The 17,495-nt window shown below is 37.3% G+C and overlaps 1 protein-coding gene across 3 annotated transcripts in view; it reads right to left on the reverse strand.

The window, feature by feature from the left end:
- Window positions 1-17,495, reverse strand: part of UBE2Q2 (ubiquitin conjugating enzyme E2 Q2) — a 52,169-nt gene that overhangs the window by 3,290 nt on the left and 31,384 nt on the right. For 2 of the 3 annotated variants that reach the window (XM_075505734.1, XM_075505733.1), the window contains exons 6-11: window positions 10,780-10,864; window positions 5,441-5,501; window positions 3,295-3,385; window positions 2,926-2,984; window positions 1,252-1,300; window positions 237-332 (exon numbers count right to left, since the gene is read on the reverse strand). In XM_075505734.1, the coding sequence (XP_075361849.1) occupies window positions 237-332; window positions 1,252-1,300; window positions 2,926-2,984; window positions 3,295-3,385; window positions 5,441-5,501; window positions 10,780-10,864 (441 nt within the window). The remainder of the gene's footprint in view (window positions 1-236; window positions 333-1,251; window positions 1,301-2,925; window positions 2,985-3,294; window positions 3,386-5,440; window positions 5,502-10,779; window positions 10,865-17,495) is intronic. The other variant, XM_075505735.1, reaches the window with a different exon arrangement.

The following is a 17,495-nucleotide window of genomic DNA, read 5'->3' on the forward strand; positions in this document are numbered from 1 at the left end:
CTACTTACACACCCTGCCCATCCCAATGTTTTATCCTCCTCATACACTCATAATTTCATAACAAACTCATAGTTGACTGCCAATAAAATACTCATACATGCACCAGACATCAAGATAAATCAAAATGCAAATATATTTGCAATGACAATTCTGTCATTAAGCACCTTCTATGCAAGTCAGCAAAGAAATGGAAGCCTAATGGTAATTTGTGTGATTGATATACACAGCGCATTTACCTTATTGGCTCCAAACTGTACTCTGGCTTTTCCTTTGACTAAAGTGGCATTGATCTGCATGATGACTGATTCTATTGAATAGGCACTGCTCCAGCCCTGGAGGAGGAAGGAAATATTTCTATGTGATGTGTACTTGCTTCTTGTGCTCACCTTGCAAATCTATTTTGAAATGTGTGCTTTGGGATTTTTTTTTTCTCCCCTGCACTCCAGTTTAACTACTTGTTGTCAGTTAACAACCTTTATTTTCCAGAGGAAATCTGGAAAGTGATATACAGCATTAGTACTAAGAACCTTTAGGAAAAATGAAAAGGCTGAATCACATATTTCCAAAATACAGCAAGACAGACAGAAACAACAAGAGCTCCATTATTACACCATTTACGCATTTTTAGCAATGTCACAACAGAAATTACAACTTCTTGTTGCAAGAAGCAGAAAAGACTGCTATCTAATGAAGCCATTGAGTGAGCTATGACCATTTTGTTCCCATGAAAATTACTGCTTCTTTCTGGCACTGCTTTACCTTCCCGGGTTCACAAAAGTTTCTGCCAGAGCCTGCAAGTAATTTACTTCATTCATTTACTTATTTTAAAGAGAAAACCGATCACTCTGTCTACACAAGTGTCATCTATGCCTAGAATCTTCTGTATTCCTCCCTTCTCCAGAGCCGACTTCATGCAGTAGTAGAGGCTTCTGGAGAAGAAAACAGTGTGTCTTGCTCTTCAGAACTCACTCTTTATACTGGCTTCTTCCCAGAAATTCTGAGAATTCAAAGTTGATGCACTCTCACTTCTTGCCTCTTCCTCAGACCTCTTGTAAGCCATCCAAGGCAGAAAAGAAGATCTTACACAAGATCAGCAAGGCAGATCTTGTGGAACTGAGGTTTATTCCACCACGTTCCCTTTGGAGTGTGTAATTTATTCCACAAAGGGATTCTTCAGCTCAGGGGAAACACCTATATTTGTTATTTTAAAGCATGCTTTGTTATTATCCAGATAATAGAGTCTGTGTTCACCTGTTTAGTAAGAAGTTCCATGCATAATGCACCTCCTCCTAGGACATACCTAGAAACAAATGTGAGAGAAAATATATTTGACATCAGCAGTTAGTAAAAAGATGAAACTCTTCACAGCACTTTAAGCTCTTGCAGGCTAGTTTGTTAATTTTTTTATTCTCATAAAGCTGGAATGCCCTTTAACCTGTAATATATTGTAACTAGTCAGCCATATTATACTTATGCAAAGACGACTAGCATTGTGAGACACCACCCACCCCACCCCCCAAAAATAAATTTCCTTTGCTAACTACACTTAGTTGAAATCAGTGACCGAGCTAGTCTTCACAACTGCTTACACAACTGTACACAGACCATGAAAAAAGGAAGGTTGCTTTTTATGGCTCCACTATATATACATAGTATCGATGTGTAGTTATATAAAAAACCAAACAAAAAAACCCAAAACCAACACACCAAACAAACAAACCAAATTCACTTCTGTAAAGAAATTTAACACAATTCAAAATAATGTAGGTGCACCTATAAATCAAAGATGTAGACAAATGAGATAAAGCAGATCTTCACTTGCTCTTTTCCTATAAACTGCTTTCTAATTTCAATAACAATTCATCATGCATTGTGCTGACTGGGACTCAGCAGTCAGCACGCCTGGTCATCACAAAACCTGGACTGAGGGAGTAGAATTTACTGCTCCAAAAATTTAGTCTCCCCTACGATCAAGATGTTCAAACAATGTAGATCTGTATGACATTCATAGGGAAATGATCACTGAAATCCAAGCCTTCTGGGCCATTCTTTCTTTCATTCTACAAAGAAGTCCAAGAACAACAAAACCAGAATCCAAATGAGTTTGCTGGTGTCTGGCACTCTCGTTTACTTTTTTTGGTAGCAGCAACCCTCATGAACACTGCACTAACCACTTCTTGAATGCAAAAAAAGACACACAGCAATTAAAATCAAATCAGAATCAGCACCAGCTATCACAGACTGCATTTTCAAACATACAGGTATAATTTCCTGTCAGCAGGAGCTGCATAAAAGCCTCGGAAGGTGAATTTAATCTCCTCTCCATGGATATACACAAGTTTCCACTCTACAGACAGCACTTCAAACATGTTTTAGATGACTTTTGGAGCATTAGTACCTTTGGATTAGCATTTGAGGAGATTTTAGACAAAAACTTTATGGCAGTGTTACCAGCAAAAGACAGTTAGTTAAGATTGTACAGCAAGTTTAAGGCAACACAGGGATCAAGACCCCTTCAAAGCACTAACTCAAAACACCCTACTATTCTGAACAACAAGAAAAGTAACAGTGATATTAACCATGCACCAACAGGCCAATTCTTAAACATTATGCCAGGCACAGAGTCTTTCAAAGCTAGACACAAAGTAAGCAATTCGAAGAGGAATTGCATCTGGATGGGATATGCACCCAGCTGTTTGGCTCCTATTAGTTCATGAAGCTTAAGAAGCAAGTCTCCATACCACACTTTAAGCTCTTCACCAAACTTAAGGTTTACAGCAGCTAATGAATATACATTTAGGGGAAGTTTCTTGAAGTCTTCATACATGGTAGTCTCAAAATGTTCCCTGCAAACCCAGTCAACCAATCTCAAGTTGTAACATTTTCACCACAAAGTAAAATTTCTGTAAAGCAACCCAAACCTACCCTCCTGTGAGCACAGGAGATACCACTCGCACAAAGGGAGGATCAAAAGGGAAGTTATCCTGAAAAGCATAACAAAAAGCAGGTTAAGAACTATACTGTGACAGTGTTTTCCTAACCAGGAAGTATTTCAATAGCCTTATTTGGCAAATCTGATTTAAAGCAGAAACATTTTTCAGTTCTGTAAAAGTCACATTTCCACAGTACTGGCTAAAAAGCAATCTTTGGGAAGCTTTAGTGCCACACAAAGTTGCACTTTTTTTTTTATGCTACACCTCCATCTTTACCCAAGTAACAGTTGAGGGTCATTTCAGTCACTTTCTACAGTAAGCAACAAACTTCACCCCAGCATTTATTCCCAGGGACACATACCTTAAAAGAGAAGTTGAGTAAAATGTATTCTACACCTTCTTTTTCTTTTAAGACCTGAAGATCACTATGCAGTGGGCTATCAGGATCAACTCTATAAAAGAAGCAGGGGGGAGATCCTGGATGAAGTTAATATTTTCACTACCTGTAAACAGTAATTACTCTTAAAGAGCTCCTTTATGTATTTGTAGTTTACAAACTGTAATGTGAAGTGAACTGTAGAAAACTCTTGCTCTCTTTACGAAGTAAACACTTTGCCATGAGATCAGCATGAAAGCCTGCTGCAGCATACTACATTCCCAGCACTATCAAGTGTTGTTTGAACATAGTTAGCACAAAATAACCTGTTTATTTGAAAACAGCAATTTTAATTCTCTTCAGTTCACTGGAAATGTATGTCACAAGAGGAAGGGGAAAAAAGAAGATTTTAACAGGAAGACTGTAGCGATCTAGTTTTCAGACAACAGTTAGAGAATCTTTTATGAAATATGTGATCACAGTTCTGTTATCAGCTGTTAAAAGTAATCTGCATCAGCAGAAGTACTAAAGCCAGCAGCTTCTGCTCAGCAGAATTTCAACAATTGTTTGTTGCAAAATGCTGGTGGTGAGCAGCCTAGACATTAATTCAGACACTACTGGGTTAATCCCACCCAGGCTCTGACACCCCAGCAGCTTTTAAGAGACTAGTCAAAAAAATGCCTGCAGCAAGCCAAATGCAGGTATTAAACAAAATGATGGGCTATTAAATCCAATCCTGCTACAGGTGAAACCACAAACTTACTAGATCTCATTTCAGAATTACTTGGGTAGTTTGTCCCCACCCTACCAACAGGAAGCTGTTTCAGAAGAAAATCTCCCAATGCTTAGAAAACCATCATTTCCAGCCTAGCTTGTACTAGGCCAGTTCAGAATTACTTGTTCTAGTAGCAATACTGTTCCTTAGGCAAATGAGCTCTTCTCTCTGACATTTACCCCCTCAACTAGTCTGCACACAGTTCGTTTGTTTTCAAGACACTTTTTGCTGGGATAAACAAACACAATACTTCTTATCTTCTCTTAGTCATCCTGGAAGCCATTTGCTGCATGCATGCACTCCATTTTCTCTTTCTTGAAGGCAGAAAATCAGACCTGTTCACAGCACTTGAAAAGAGGTTTCAAGTCACTGCACAGTGGTTTTAGCACTTTGTTATAGAAGCACTCGATAGACAAGTCCTCCTGTAATATGGCACAGATTTTTCTGACATACATCATTCCTGCCATTTTCAGCTTCAAAACGTTCACATGCCTATGATTACACTTAAGAAGGAAACAAAACTGTATTTCAGCAGCTGGTGACATGGTCATACAAGTCTTACCACTAGGACAAGGCAACAATTCCTATGGGCAGGTCAACTATTGTGCTGAAACAGCTTATGTCCTTACACTTATTCACCATGACACATCTGAACTGACGGAAGTTCTTTCATGTCTTGCCATCTTTTGCAGCCACCCAGCCTAGTTTGGATAGGCTTTTCCTTCCTACAGGTTATCTTGTAGGATGATGGCACATGATCCTGTTACCAGGAATAATTTCAATGTAATACCTCTAGAATTAAAGTTATTGGACTATGGACACAACAAGATGAGTTATCATCTAGTACACACAGTGAAAAGCAGTGAATAAGAGAAGACAAGTAAGTCATAATTATGTTATACCTAAAAGTTTCACTCCTATGGGTCTGCTCAACTGTAGAAATAAAGAACTAATGACACCAAAACAGTTCTCTTCCTTCTTACATCTTGAAACTAGAAATTGCATTTTCTTGAAATTAAAAACAAACAAAACCAAACATAAAGCCATCCAGACAAAAACTCTAGATAAAAAAAATCATCATTTAAGGTTTCATATTTTGGAGTAGTTTTGGAAAGAGAATTGAACAGTAATGAAAGTTATGGTAATAACTGTGTTGGCTGTGCAAAGAGGGTTTGCTTTTTTGCCAGCTCAATTACTACAGTTCAATCTCTGTATGCATTTCTGTATACCAGAATTGTAGCCACCACACACTATTTTATATGCTTTGGTTAGAGATTCTCATTTGTCAGAAGTAAGAATCTCTGCAGCAATAATAAAACAGATTCTTCAGAACATGAAAAAACTTTAATAACTTACTTTAGAAGCTTAACGTGCCATTCATACAAGCTGTCATTTACCAGTTCCACTGAATATATCCCTGTAGAAATATTAGATAGAATTAATTATGCACTAAAAGTTTAACAAGGTAAAACATAGCAAAAACATTCTTTGCTTTTAAGTACAAATACTGTCAGTAGATGTAAGCAATAGATAAGATACTGAGATACTGATACTGAGGGACATCCTTCCTCCAACAGCAGAAGCACTTCTGAACAACTACAAGGAAAAAGAGTTCTTTCACTTGTATTAAAAAAAAAATTCTACATGAATCAAAATGTCTTTGACACTCAACCATTTCCCCCCTCCCAGTTCCCCTTCAAACTTTCTACAGCTGCAACTCCAGCTTGCTTAGTACTCAGTATATTTTATACCGAGTACATGACCAACACGCTTTTAAACACTTAACACACAGTCTGACTCTGCAGCATTGTATTTCACAGGTTCTCATCAGTATTGGCAGACCAGGACAGGACAGTGTATGGAGTAGAAACCCCCAAAAAAGAAGATACTGCATTGGATGAAGCACATTCCCAACAGCTGACCAAAGAAGTCAGCAAGATACATCAAAAAATAGCTGTCTCTGGAAGCCAGCTAGTAATTTTCAGTGGTCCATTTGTTTTAAGCATGTTAAACAATAGTTATACATTTCACTCAAAGGGAAGGATGAAAGGTTATCTGCCATTTTCTTGTATATTCAAGCTTCCTCTCTTCAGAAGTTTACAAGCAGCCCAGGAAAAAGCAATAAATCTTTAACCATCAGACAAGATTTAGAACATGGTATCAGTGATGTTCAAAAGTCTAATCTCTTCCACCACTATTCATGCATATACACTAAACAACTATGATTAAACTTACTACCTGGGCTAATATTTAACAGCATATCTGCTGCTGACCTAATTATTTGGAAGACATGCAAATCAGGAATCTGCCTAGGATTTCTGAAGGCTGTACAACCAATAGACTGCAGTCACCATATTCTCTCCGAGGAACTGCAGGGTTAATTTCTGAGTTTTATTATTTTAGAATACATTATCTTGCAGTTGAAACTTTCAAGCATTAGTACTTGGAGTACAGATGACATTTCAAGCCATCCAGACACCTTTATTTCTGACATTCCAAAACTCAGTGAACAAGGTGAAGAAACTATGCTTGTTTCTCCTTACCACAGTTGCAGAAACAAGTGGGTACTGCAGCCAAGATCATGATTTCAAATTTTTCTAAGTCTAGGACAACAAAATAGGCCTGAAAACTTACTCACTGTGCTCTCAATGTCCCTTTTAATCAGCAGCTAGTTCAGAACCGCCACACTTTTCTGTTCTAGGATGAACAGAAGGAGCTATTAAGGCCTTTCTCCAATTTCCCAGATCCAAGGATGCTATTTTCTGAATTGCCCTTATTATAAGCAGAAGACACGAAGAATTTCAATTTGTACTGCTCTGATGTAACAACAAAAGAGTTGACATTCAGAACTCTGCTCATTGTCAACTCTCATTAATGATTAATCTATTCCACTGTTGTATCCAGAATATTTTCTTCCACCTAAATCCAAAAGGGAGCAAAGACTGGAAGAAGCAGCCTCTCAGTATTGCAGCTTTGGCACCTAGCACGAGTATAAAATACTCGTTACAGACAACAGAACAAGTTCCAGTGAGGATTCTGACAATATCTTAAATAATAGATCACAAGAGAACTTCCATCAGCTTCTTTATTCACTAAGCCTCTAGCCCTGTTCCTGTGTTCCTTCCACCACTCTAAAAGTCCTGCTCTTATCCAGAATTCACATACCAGTCCTTCAGCTCCATGGATTACCAAGGTCCACATGTCTTGCTAGCTTCCCCACAGGAATAACTTTTGCTGGTCTTAAGAGCTGTACTGCATCTAAACCAGAAGCTGTAAAAGGGGTCTTCAGAGAGATGTGCACAGTTCAGGACTGACAAGAACGCACCTTAATAGAACAGGAAGCTACTTAATCAACTTTTCAAGCACCCAGATTTTGAGCTGAACAGTATCTGTATGCCCTCATGAACAGCAGCAGCATCAGGGCTGCTCGCTGTCTTGATATAGAAGCTTCTTAACAACACTATCCAAAGTTGAGGGGGGGCTGGTTTGGGTTTTTTTTTTTTAATAGTCAAGAGCTGTTATTTTGGACAAGCTCATATGCTTTTTTCTTAATTTAGGCAGTAAGAGGAAAAAAGTTACCGTGAAGAAGAATTAGTACCAGTTTCCAAGAGGTCCTTAAGGTAGGGAAGGGAATGAAGGTAGGTTCTCCTCACTTAAACACAGGAGGTTTTTTGTTATATTCCTCTAAGAGGCCATCCATAGAGGTGATGAAGGAAAAGCAAGCACACAGAACCATGAAGCAAGCAAAAAATTAAGGGATGAAAAGGTAGGAAGAAAAACAACCCCTTCCAAAATAGAAGCGATGTCTTTCTTATAGCAACTTTACTACAACTAGAAGTAAATCCCATATAGCCTTTGGATAAAAGCAGTGAGTTGAAGTCACTATATATGAACAACACAGCTGCTAAATGAACAGAAAAGATTTCATTTAATATCCCCAAATTCTTTGTTCCTCCCCCTCCCTCACCACCCCCACCAAATTATGTTAAGACCTTTGTGAATTCTTCCATACGAACTAACCAAATCTCCAACTTCGTATTTGGAAATGAGATCATCTTAGTTTGGAGGACTTGTGACTCCTATTATCAAAACAGGTTAATGAAACTGTCTAATTTATAGCAGAATATCTTAATTTGCTGGAGTATTTTTTGCTTCTGTTACCTCATAAGAAAATGGTTTTCTGTTTGTTTTTAATGGTAGTTCTTCACCTAGATTGTCCAGGTAGATAAGCAACTTTCCTGTTGACAGCAAGCTTGTAGTCATCTTTTGCTTGAACTCCAACAGTAGTATTCCAATCACTAAAGGAACTTCAGTTCTAAAATGGATACTACATTGAAGATACACCCATAGTTGAAGTCCTGACAGTGTTTTTTTAATGCTACTTTTTTATAAAACAGTTTAACATAAAAGAAAAAATTTAAAGGACTATTACTACAAGTATTACTCACTTCAGAAGTCCCAGTGTTATCCTACTGTCAATCCTGAAAACATGTAGCCTCACATACACTAAATAAAGTGATTCTTATGCAACTAAAAAGCAGCCTTAGATTTTCTGGCTTATATTAGAAAAAATGAAAACAGTGTTAAATTACCTTGCAAGAGTTACCAGAACATTTAAGTTTCACAGTGGTTCCCTTCATGTATTAATAGTAAGAAATTAAATTTAGGGAAAAATGGACCATGAAGCAAGAACAAAGATCACATTAAAAAAAAAAAAGTAAATTATCTACCATGCCGCTGCTTACATGACGAGTTATCTAACAACAAAAGAAAGAACTAGGCTATAAAAGCAGGAGTTTGTGAAAGGAGAACCACCGATACTTAAATTCACTCAAGTCCTAAGGCTAAATGAAGCCATAAGGAAAGAATCTAGGTAAGTTTTATAACAAACAGCATAATTTACTGGCAAAATTTAATAACTATATCAGTAGGACAGTGTTTCAAAGCAGGATTGCCATCAGTTTTGTAGTGTCAACCTCCATTTGACACTGTACTTCATTAACACGTTTCGGAGATCGACACGAGGCATCCAGTTGCAGTCTTTTTACATATTCCTGAGTCATAAGCTAATACAAAGTTACTATAGTCACCCTTTATTATCTCAACTTTCTTTACAGTTTAGCAAGATTTACTTTTCCTCATCATTTACAGTATGCTTTCCTACATCAGGAGTTCAGTCTTTTGCAACTAGTTAAGACTTGTTGTTAATCTAAAGCCAAGAAATGGCATTATTAAGCAACCCAACTCCTCACCTCAAACTATACCTGTTGTAGGGGCTCCTGGTTGTGCCTCCAGCAGTACCACTATGTGATTAAGCACCACACAGTCTTTATAGTGAAGTAGATTTGTTATACTCAATCTTTGTTCTAACCACAAAAACAAACCCTGAAGATCATACACAGGCAGTAAAGCATCCCTCATGACTTAGTACAGATCTATTTCTAGGCTATTCCTTACAGTCACTAATCCATTCTTTACCAGATAGATGGTGATAGAGCATACCGGCAAGCACTCAGTTGCAATAAAGCCTAAAAGAAGTAGGCTACATTAGAACAACACCTAATCAAATTTATACTTCAGACATTTTACCACTGTCCACAGTACTTCAGCACATAAAACTATTTACCTAAGAGGTAAATATGGCAAATCAAAATGGGAGCCTATTGTCTCTTCAACTCTGTCCTTTTACACACAAATTAAAATGCCATAGCCACTAAGTGAGATTTAAGACAACTAGAAATAAACTAGGGGAGAAGTTCAGAAAAGTAAAAGACAGATGATTAAAGTTTAGACCGACTTTCTAATCAGGCATTCCTCCTGTTCCCATCCTGGCCTGCACCAGGTTCTCATACCTGGCTGCAGTGATGAAGTTGTCTACTCAGCTGACCTACAGGAATACAACTTGCCTAAAATCCACATAATTTCAACTTATTGTATGGTAACACTCAGACAATTCAATATACCGATTCCTTTGCTGAGCTAGTTTAGATACAGCCCTTATATGGAGCAAATAGAACAGCTAACCACCTACCTACCTAAAGCTAATCAGTGTTTGTTATTCAAACAAATTTAAAAGACAAGCTTGTTTTCTATTGCCATTTGTATCCTTATTCCAAGGAATACACAGAGCTCAGGATCAGATTAACACTATCACAAAATAATAAAAGTAACAGCAGTGTAATTAAGGTTAAATCCTGTATAATAACAAAACCTTCTGCTGTTGAACACAAATACCTTTACAGCAAGCATATTCTTGTAAGCAGTACTACCCGCTAGTAGTGGTCACAGCTTTTGCCCTACACACCTGGAGAGCTGAATTTCAGGTAGTTCTGAAAACTCAAGAAGTCCCACAGGAGTAATCTTGAGTTGTTCTTTGCTCTTGGGGTGGATGACTACATTCTCATAGTTACACTAATCCTGTTAATTCTCATATGAAGCTTTGCATAACAAAAAGGAAGAATATTTTAGAGGATATGTATCCTGACTTCCTTTTTCTCCACAAATACATTATTTTATATAATGAAATTATATACAATATATATAAAAATGCATAGATACATACACGTGCACACATATATACACATATACATATCTACATACACATGACAACAAAACACAGAAGGATTAGCAGGAAGTATTTGCCAAGAGAATTCTTTTAAAGTGTATTTTAAGAAGGGAAATCTGAAGCACGTTACCTGTTTTATAACTCTGTGATCTATATATATCCCTGAGTTCTTTCATAAGTCGATCTGAAGCCTGAACTGACCCAGAGACTGCACCCTGAAACAAACAAAAACAGACTCCAAATAAGTGAAAAGTAATATTTACATCAAACAGCTTTATTTCCATTACAAAGTTACACTAACTAGAAGTTATTAAGAATATATTAATTTCTGTATGGGGATTAGGTCTTTGAGAAGTTACATATTCTAGTGAGCAAAGACTATTCAAAAGAAACAAGACACTCCCTCTAAAGCAGCACATTAATATATACTACTACATGGTATAGGTGATACAAACTTTTAATCAACGTGCAACAGACATTTTCCTGTAAAGTTTAATATCTTTGGCATTTTGATTTCCAAGATGGATCCACAGTACATTTCTAATAGGGAAATATTTCCTTTTACCTTCTGCTCTTAAGCACTGGAAGGAAGAGCAAGACTAATCCTAAGAACAAGCTTCTGCACATAAGGTTTTGCTGTTTTCTCAGAAGTATATTTTTATTTGGTTATGAAAAAAGGTACAGGAGTTGGGAAGTATCCACTATAGAACACCAGCTTCTGGATGAGGTAAGACCAACCAATATATTTAGAAAATGCAGAACAAAAGCAACACTATTATTTGCAATAGAGTGGAAAAATCAACACCTACACAGAGGAAAACTAAGGTAAGTAAACCTTAAAATACAAAATATTTTGTTGTGATTCATCATAGTTCTTGTGGTTCATGCAACCAGGGCAGAAATTTTTGTTCTTTTAGAGCTCAGTTCTGTATTACTCAGCATCTCAAAAGTGATAGAAAATACGCTTTCTGAACCTGATATATTTCAGCCTGAGATACACTGCTAAAGAAAGAAAAAAAAAAAGAAAAAAAAAAGAGACACACCTTTAAGTGACATGCATATAAAATAGACTGGCTCTAAAAATCACCAGTTATTGACAAACTAACGAACACACCAGTTATCAAATAACTGATGTCTACTTATATCAACAACTGCTGCACTGGATGTATTCTGCACACATCCCCAACGCTGACAGTTCTGTAACCTTGGCATTAGCTTTTGCCTCAATTCTCTGAGCTTTAAAGCAAGGACAGAACTTTTTCCTCTTACAAAACTAAAGTGCTTATTTAGAATAACATGGTCACAAAAACTACCTAGATTACTCTCTCCAATGCCAAAACTAGCAGGAAAGATTTTGATACTAAACCTTAGATGTCACATGAGTACCCTGCTTATATATTCTGCCGGAAATACCATTTTACATTCAATATTTTTAGAAAACGGAGATATAAAAATTAGCATTACAAGATTTAAAATATGGAAAAGGAATGAGGACTCCAAATGAGGTAAGGTAGCCATCACCCCCGCCCCAACCCTGTGAAACTTTGGCTTTCACAGGCAGTCAGTTTCCGAAAGGTAGATTATTTCATGAGACCCGTGCAGTTCTCTGCTGCTGCTTGGACTTCAGTCACTCCCACTGAAATACAGGCTAATGCATGTGGCTCATAAGCATGCCCCGGGGGGGAACGGAACGACCACCACAAAATGAAAACAAAACAAATAAAAAAAAAACAACAAAAAACCAACCCAAACCACACAACAACAACCAAAAAAAACAACCCCCACCACCAAACACAAAAAAAGCCCCCACCTAGAATAAAATTAAGTTCAGCCTCTCTATATGAAGCACTGAATGATTCATTTATGGGTCTGTTTTTCCTACTCCATCTAAAAATATGAAGAGATTTGTTTCTTCAGTTTCCTTTCAGACAGTATGGACATCTACAAACAGATCCTTTTTGAACAGAAGTGTTAGAGAAATATTTCCAGAGGAATGTGAAGCAGCTACGACCATTGTCTAATACCTGAAATGTCATCCCTATTTGCCTGAAGTCAACAGTGATATTATATATTCTACAAGGTCTTAATTGTAGGATCAAATTATTTCTTAATAAGGATTAAATATCAGTAATAGTTACTCGATGCTAAAGCTTCCACATACTCCTTTGTCTTCTGTTCAGCAGCATCATATAACATGCTTAGCTTCACACTATAATCTGTAGACTATTCTTTTAGGCTATTCATTTTCATATTCCACTTAATTATGCAGATTACTGAAATTCCACTAGTTTTTCTTAACGGACCGGTATGAAGAATAAACTTTGTAATTAAATATGCAAATAAAAGGCAACTCCTTTCATCTGATTAAACAAAAGCTACATAAAGACAGAGCTCCAGACAAGTAATTTCTCAGTTTACTGAAGACCCTGTCTATAGACCAGTATCAGACAAAGAAGGGATTTTTCTTCCTTTAACAGCAAGCAAATGAAGTTTTATGGAAAAAAACCTGGTTGTTTATATATGTTATTTGTAGATTACTACTATTTATACACACTATTTGCAGATTAGCTGAAAAAGGAAGCATTACACTTAACAAGTTAACACAATGCAGTTTTAACCACCATTCTCTGTAAAACTGCTGTGCTTTTTCAGACATCTACTGTGAGTGTTAAGGTTGAGGCTCATGAATGTGTTGAGTCTGGAGGAAAGAAACTTCATAGAGAAGTGTCAAGATTTTGGTTTCCTTCTGTGCAGAGCTGTGCAATATCTTTGCCGCATCTGCTGTTTAGTATTGCTTACTGAAAGAAGAAATTTTCTTAGATTTTTCACAGAATATTAACACAACTTAAAAACTTAGATTCTCAAAGACATCCTGTGGAAAACTAGTTTCCTCATTACATCTTTATTTCCATCAAATTAAGCTACTGAATTTCTGTATATAATGTTGGAAGCTCACCTTTGCATATGAACATTTAAATATCTTCTGTACTGTAGTAATTTAAAAACCAAAACTTACACATCCACATACTCCTGAGTGCCATTATAACTGCTGATAAACTGAAATGGTATTTAAAAAAAAAAAGTTAATTTTAGTGTGTGTAAGCTAGCCTCAGTAGACTTTGTCTATAACAGTGTTTTTCATCCCTTCTTCCTAGGAGTTTCTAGTTGGGCTGCCTGCTCCTTATACAGCAGTATTAAATATAGTTAGACTTGCTACTCTAAAGAATCAATACACTGCAAACCAGTAATCTATTATCAAGAGAATGAGGGGTTAGCAAGCTTAACCTAAGAAGTTTAGCACAGGAGCTTACTTTACATGCTCTGAACTACCCTTGGAGGAAGTTGAAGAGGAAGCCTGCAGAGATTAACTGCTATACCTGATGGTAACTGTAATGACAAACACCACTGCTTTCAAACACAAAGTCTTCATTCTGGTGTCACTTTTGGATTTTATAACTACTGTTAAAGTGCAGTTTAGAAGAGAGTACTACTTGCATCATGCCATTGCATGATATAATAGAGCAGTGAGATCAGTTTTTACTATAATGGTACTAAAATTAAAAACTAACTTTCAATAACTCACTATATGCAAGTTATAATGTCAAAAACTGAATTCAGATATAAATAACTGAGTACCCTTCTGGAAAACTGGGACTTACCACTCCAAGGGAGATAAAACTCCCATTTCTCCAGTTGTGAGATCAAGACTCATGGTCGCAACTGCCTTAGAAATAACTGGTCAATCATGAGACCTGACAGGTATCTGTCATGTGGGGTTGATGCCAAGAGCAGGAAGGCATAGACATTTGATCTGTAAACTGAAGAAGTTGAAAGAGCTACCAGACAAGCCCCAAGTCGCTTTCTTCCTATTAAGTAATCAAATAGGCACAAAAGCCTCACTTGATCAACCTCTCCTGTACAAGCATACTTGTGGTTCTCCAGAACAATGAGCAGGTAAGCTGGAGAAATCCCTGCTACAGGAGGTAAATGTTTATGTGGACAACACGGCATTTACTGAGAGCTGCAAATAACAGAAACACCTGGTGCAGGAATTCCCAGAGCCAAAACTGTTGGACCTGAAAAATATTCATGAGATGCATCCCTGCAAGCTTGTCCTGTTCTCAAACTCTTCCCCCTAAGGATGTGCTTCTGCCACCGTCAGAAACATGAAACTCTGGTCCAAGTCAGTAGAGGCATTATATTTTTCAGAAGTGTTTCTATCCTTAATTAGTATTTTAGTGTGAACATATAAATGTGACTAAAATACTTTACAGAACAGTTAAGCAACTTCTAAGAAAACTAGGAGTTCAGAACTTCTGCATTTGCAAGTCAGTAGGGCACACCTAACTGTGCAGAAATCAGCACAGCACATGCCACTGCCCTAGCTGTCTGCTGCACTAAGTCTCCAGAGAGGTGAGGTTTTGCAGCCTCAGCTTTTCTCCTTTGGACATCTTCCCTTCCATCCCCCAAAACACAACCACAGTCCGCTCCTTAAATGAGTTATCTGAGGTAGGAGGTGCAGTTCACTGCAGTTTTAAATCCAAAGACCAGATTGTCTGTTTTCTGTCTGATCATAAAAATACTGTCACACATCAAAACAGTAAAGCGCCTCACACACAATACATTTCAGATAATTTGGCCACAAGACTAAAAGTTAACTGCTAAAACAAAACACAAAAAATGGAAACTCCTCCAAGATAATAAAATAAAATCTAAAGTGACCCAAAAATAGCTAAAGAATACAAGTTTGCTCTATTGTCACTGAACTTTCTCAGTATTTGTGCAGAATTACATTCATTCCTGGAAGTTAAAGTAGATTCATACTTACTTCAAGGATTAGACTGAAAATAGAAATGACACCTTAGACTTCATAAAATCAGAAGATGAAAGTGGAGACATTTGAGACTTCTAAAGGAAAGTGCATAAACTCCTCAGTAGGAAATGGAAAAAGCTAATAGCATTATCTAAATAAGAAAGCATTAATCTCTAAAATGACTATGTGGGGAGAGACCTCAGAAAGGCAAGCAGCAGCAAGTTGTTAAATATTTGAAGTTAATGATTCCAGTTCAAAGAACTTTTTTTATTCCCAGTAAGCAAGTTGTTCTTTAAAGTTATTACAGTGGTAAGAGGAGGATTAATTCTTGCTCCAAGTTACATACTGTACTGCAAGCCAAATTTAAGTTTATTTCCTGATGCCAGCAAGAAGAATAGGATTAGGGATACTGCCAAGGAAGAGAACTAGTTTACAAAATTAGTAGATACATATTCCTAACTTGTATAAAACACACAAATCCTAAAAACTCCTATGACAAATGTCTTGAGCAGCAGAAAAATGTCTTTAACCTGTTAAGAATACACGAGAACGGGGCTGCATGCAGTCCCTGCCTATGGAAAAACCTTTAGCATGATCCGTAACTTCAACCTGCATTTCAGCCAAGGGGAGAGAGGATGACCCATGGATTTGGGCCAAAGAACATGTAAAGAAACTGAAAAATCTTCTGGTTGCATTGGGCACTAGTCAAAGCCCTACATTAGGCTTCATGTTCCCTCTTCCAACAACAAGCATGTAAATGGCATGGCTTTGTTTTACTTTCCTCTGCTGAGGAAACAAAGTATACCAAAAGAGCTGTGTAGTTTGTGTGAAAACCAGACTATGTTTAGCCACTACATTTAAGTTTGCGAAACTCATACAGTCCTTTAAGAAAACCCACTGTGAAGGGCTGTACAGATTTAAATTTTGCTTTAAGTTAGGATACTGAGCAAACTTCTGCCATCTTAGAGCATATTTAACATGTTCTATTAAAAGTCCCGTGTTTTGGCAGCATAAAGGGGCATTTAAGTGCCACTAGGTTCACTCTCTCCTAGGTCAGTAGTGCAGCTACTGTTTTCAGTTCTCAAGCACTTAAGAGTGAACCCTCACAAGTCCTTTGAGAAATTATTTAAGCAGCGCAGCTATTTCTGGTGACCAACAAAAATACCACGGTTCCTCAGCAGCAGTTGAATACCCTGTTCCCTGTACTCAGCTGACCTTGTTTATGCACCAGCATCAACGAGAGTGTCTTGGAATGAGAAACAGCTATTATGTAAGCTGAATCTGCTGTTGTCAAACAAAAAAACAGCAGTGTTCATTTCAGCTCCCCTAGATGTGGAAGGAAAAAGCAAAAGGAAAGGCAATATTTGCCAAATGGGAAAGAACAGATAGCAAAAGAAAATCTGCAGTTTTAAGAGGCTTTCCATACCAAGGAAGAATGTTGACACTACAAAAACCTTTTTTCAGTTCTACCAAATTTTTAGATGACTGTAAAGCAGACCATGTCTTTCAGGCTGCAAGAGGATTTATTTTATTTAACAATTAAGGAGTCTTTACCCATTAGATCTGAGTTATAAATACAGAAATACACATAATCTCAACAGGCATCTTCTCAAACTCTGAACAAACAGTTAAGTTTAAACAAATCCAGTAAGTGATCATTGTGTTTATGGTTAGTCAAGTCTTAAAACAGACTTGACTACACAGCAAAAGCAGTTTGGCACCTTATGTTTACCTGCTTTCAAATACTGAAATGCTGATCAGGTGTTGGGGTTTTTTTGTTTATTTGGTTTGCCCTTGGTTTTTTTTAAGGGGTGATCATTACTGTACACTTTCCTTCAGACAGCCTGATAGGTAACTATTGAATTCATATACAAATCAAAGAGCAGTCTCCTCTAGCCAGCTAACTCATGCTGCCTATTTCAGCAGAACATAAGTCTAAGGTATTTCTGACAGGTTTGCACTCAAGTCATATTAGAACTGCACTGGGACAGGAGCAGAAGACTTGTAGTTGAAGAACTCTGATAGAAGCATTT

The sequence above is a fragment of the Mycteria americana genome, chromosome 6, assembly GCF_035582795.1.
Source record: "Mycteria americana isolate JAX WOST 10 ecotype Jacksonville Zoo and Gardens chromosome 6, USCA_MyAme_1.0, whole genome shotgun sequence".
Taxonomy (NCBI): Eukaryota; Metazoa; Chordata; class Aves; order Ciconiiformes; family Ciconiidae; genus Mycteria; species Mycteria americana.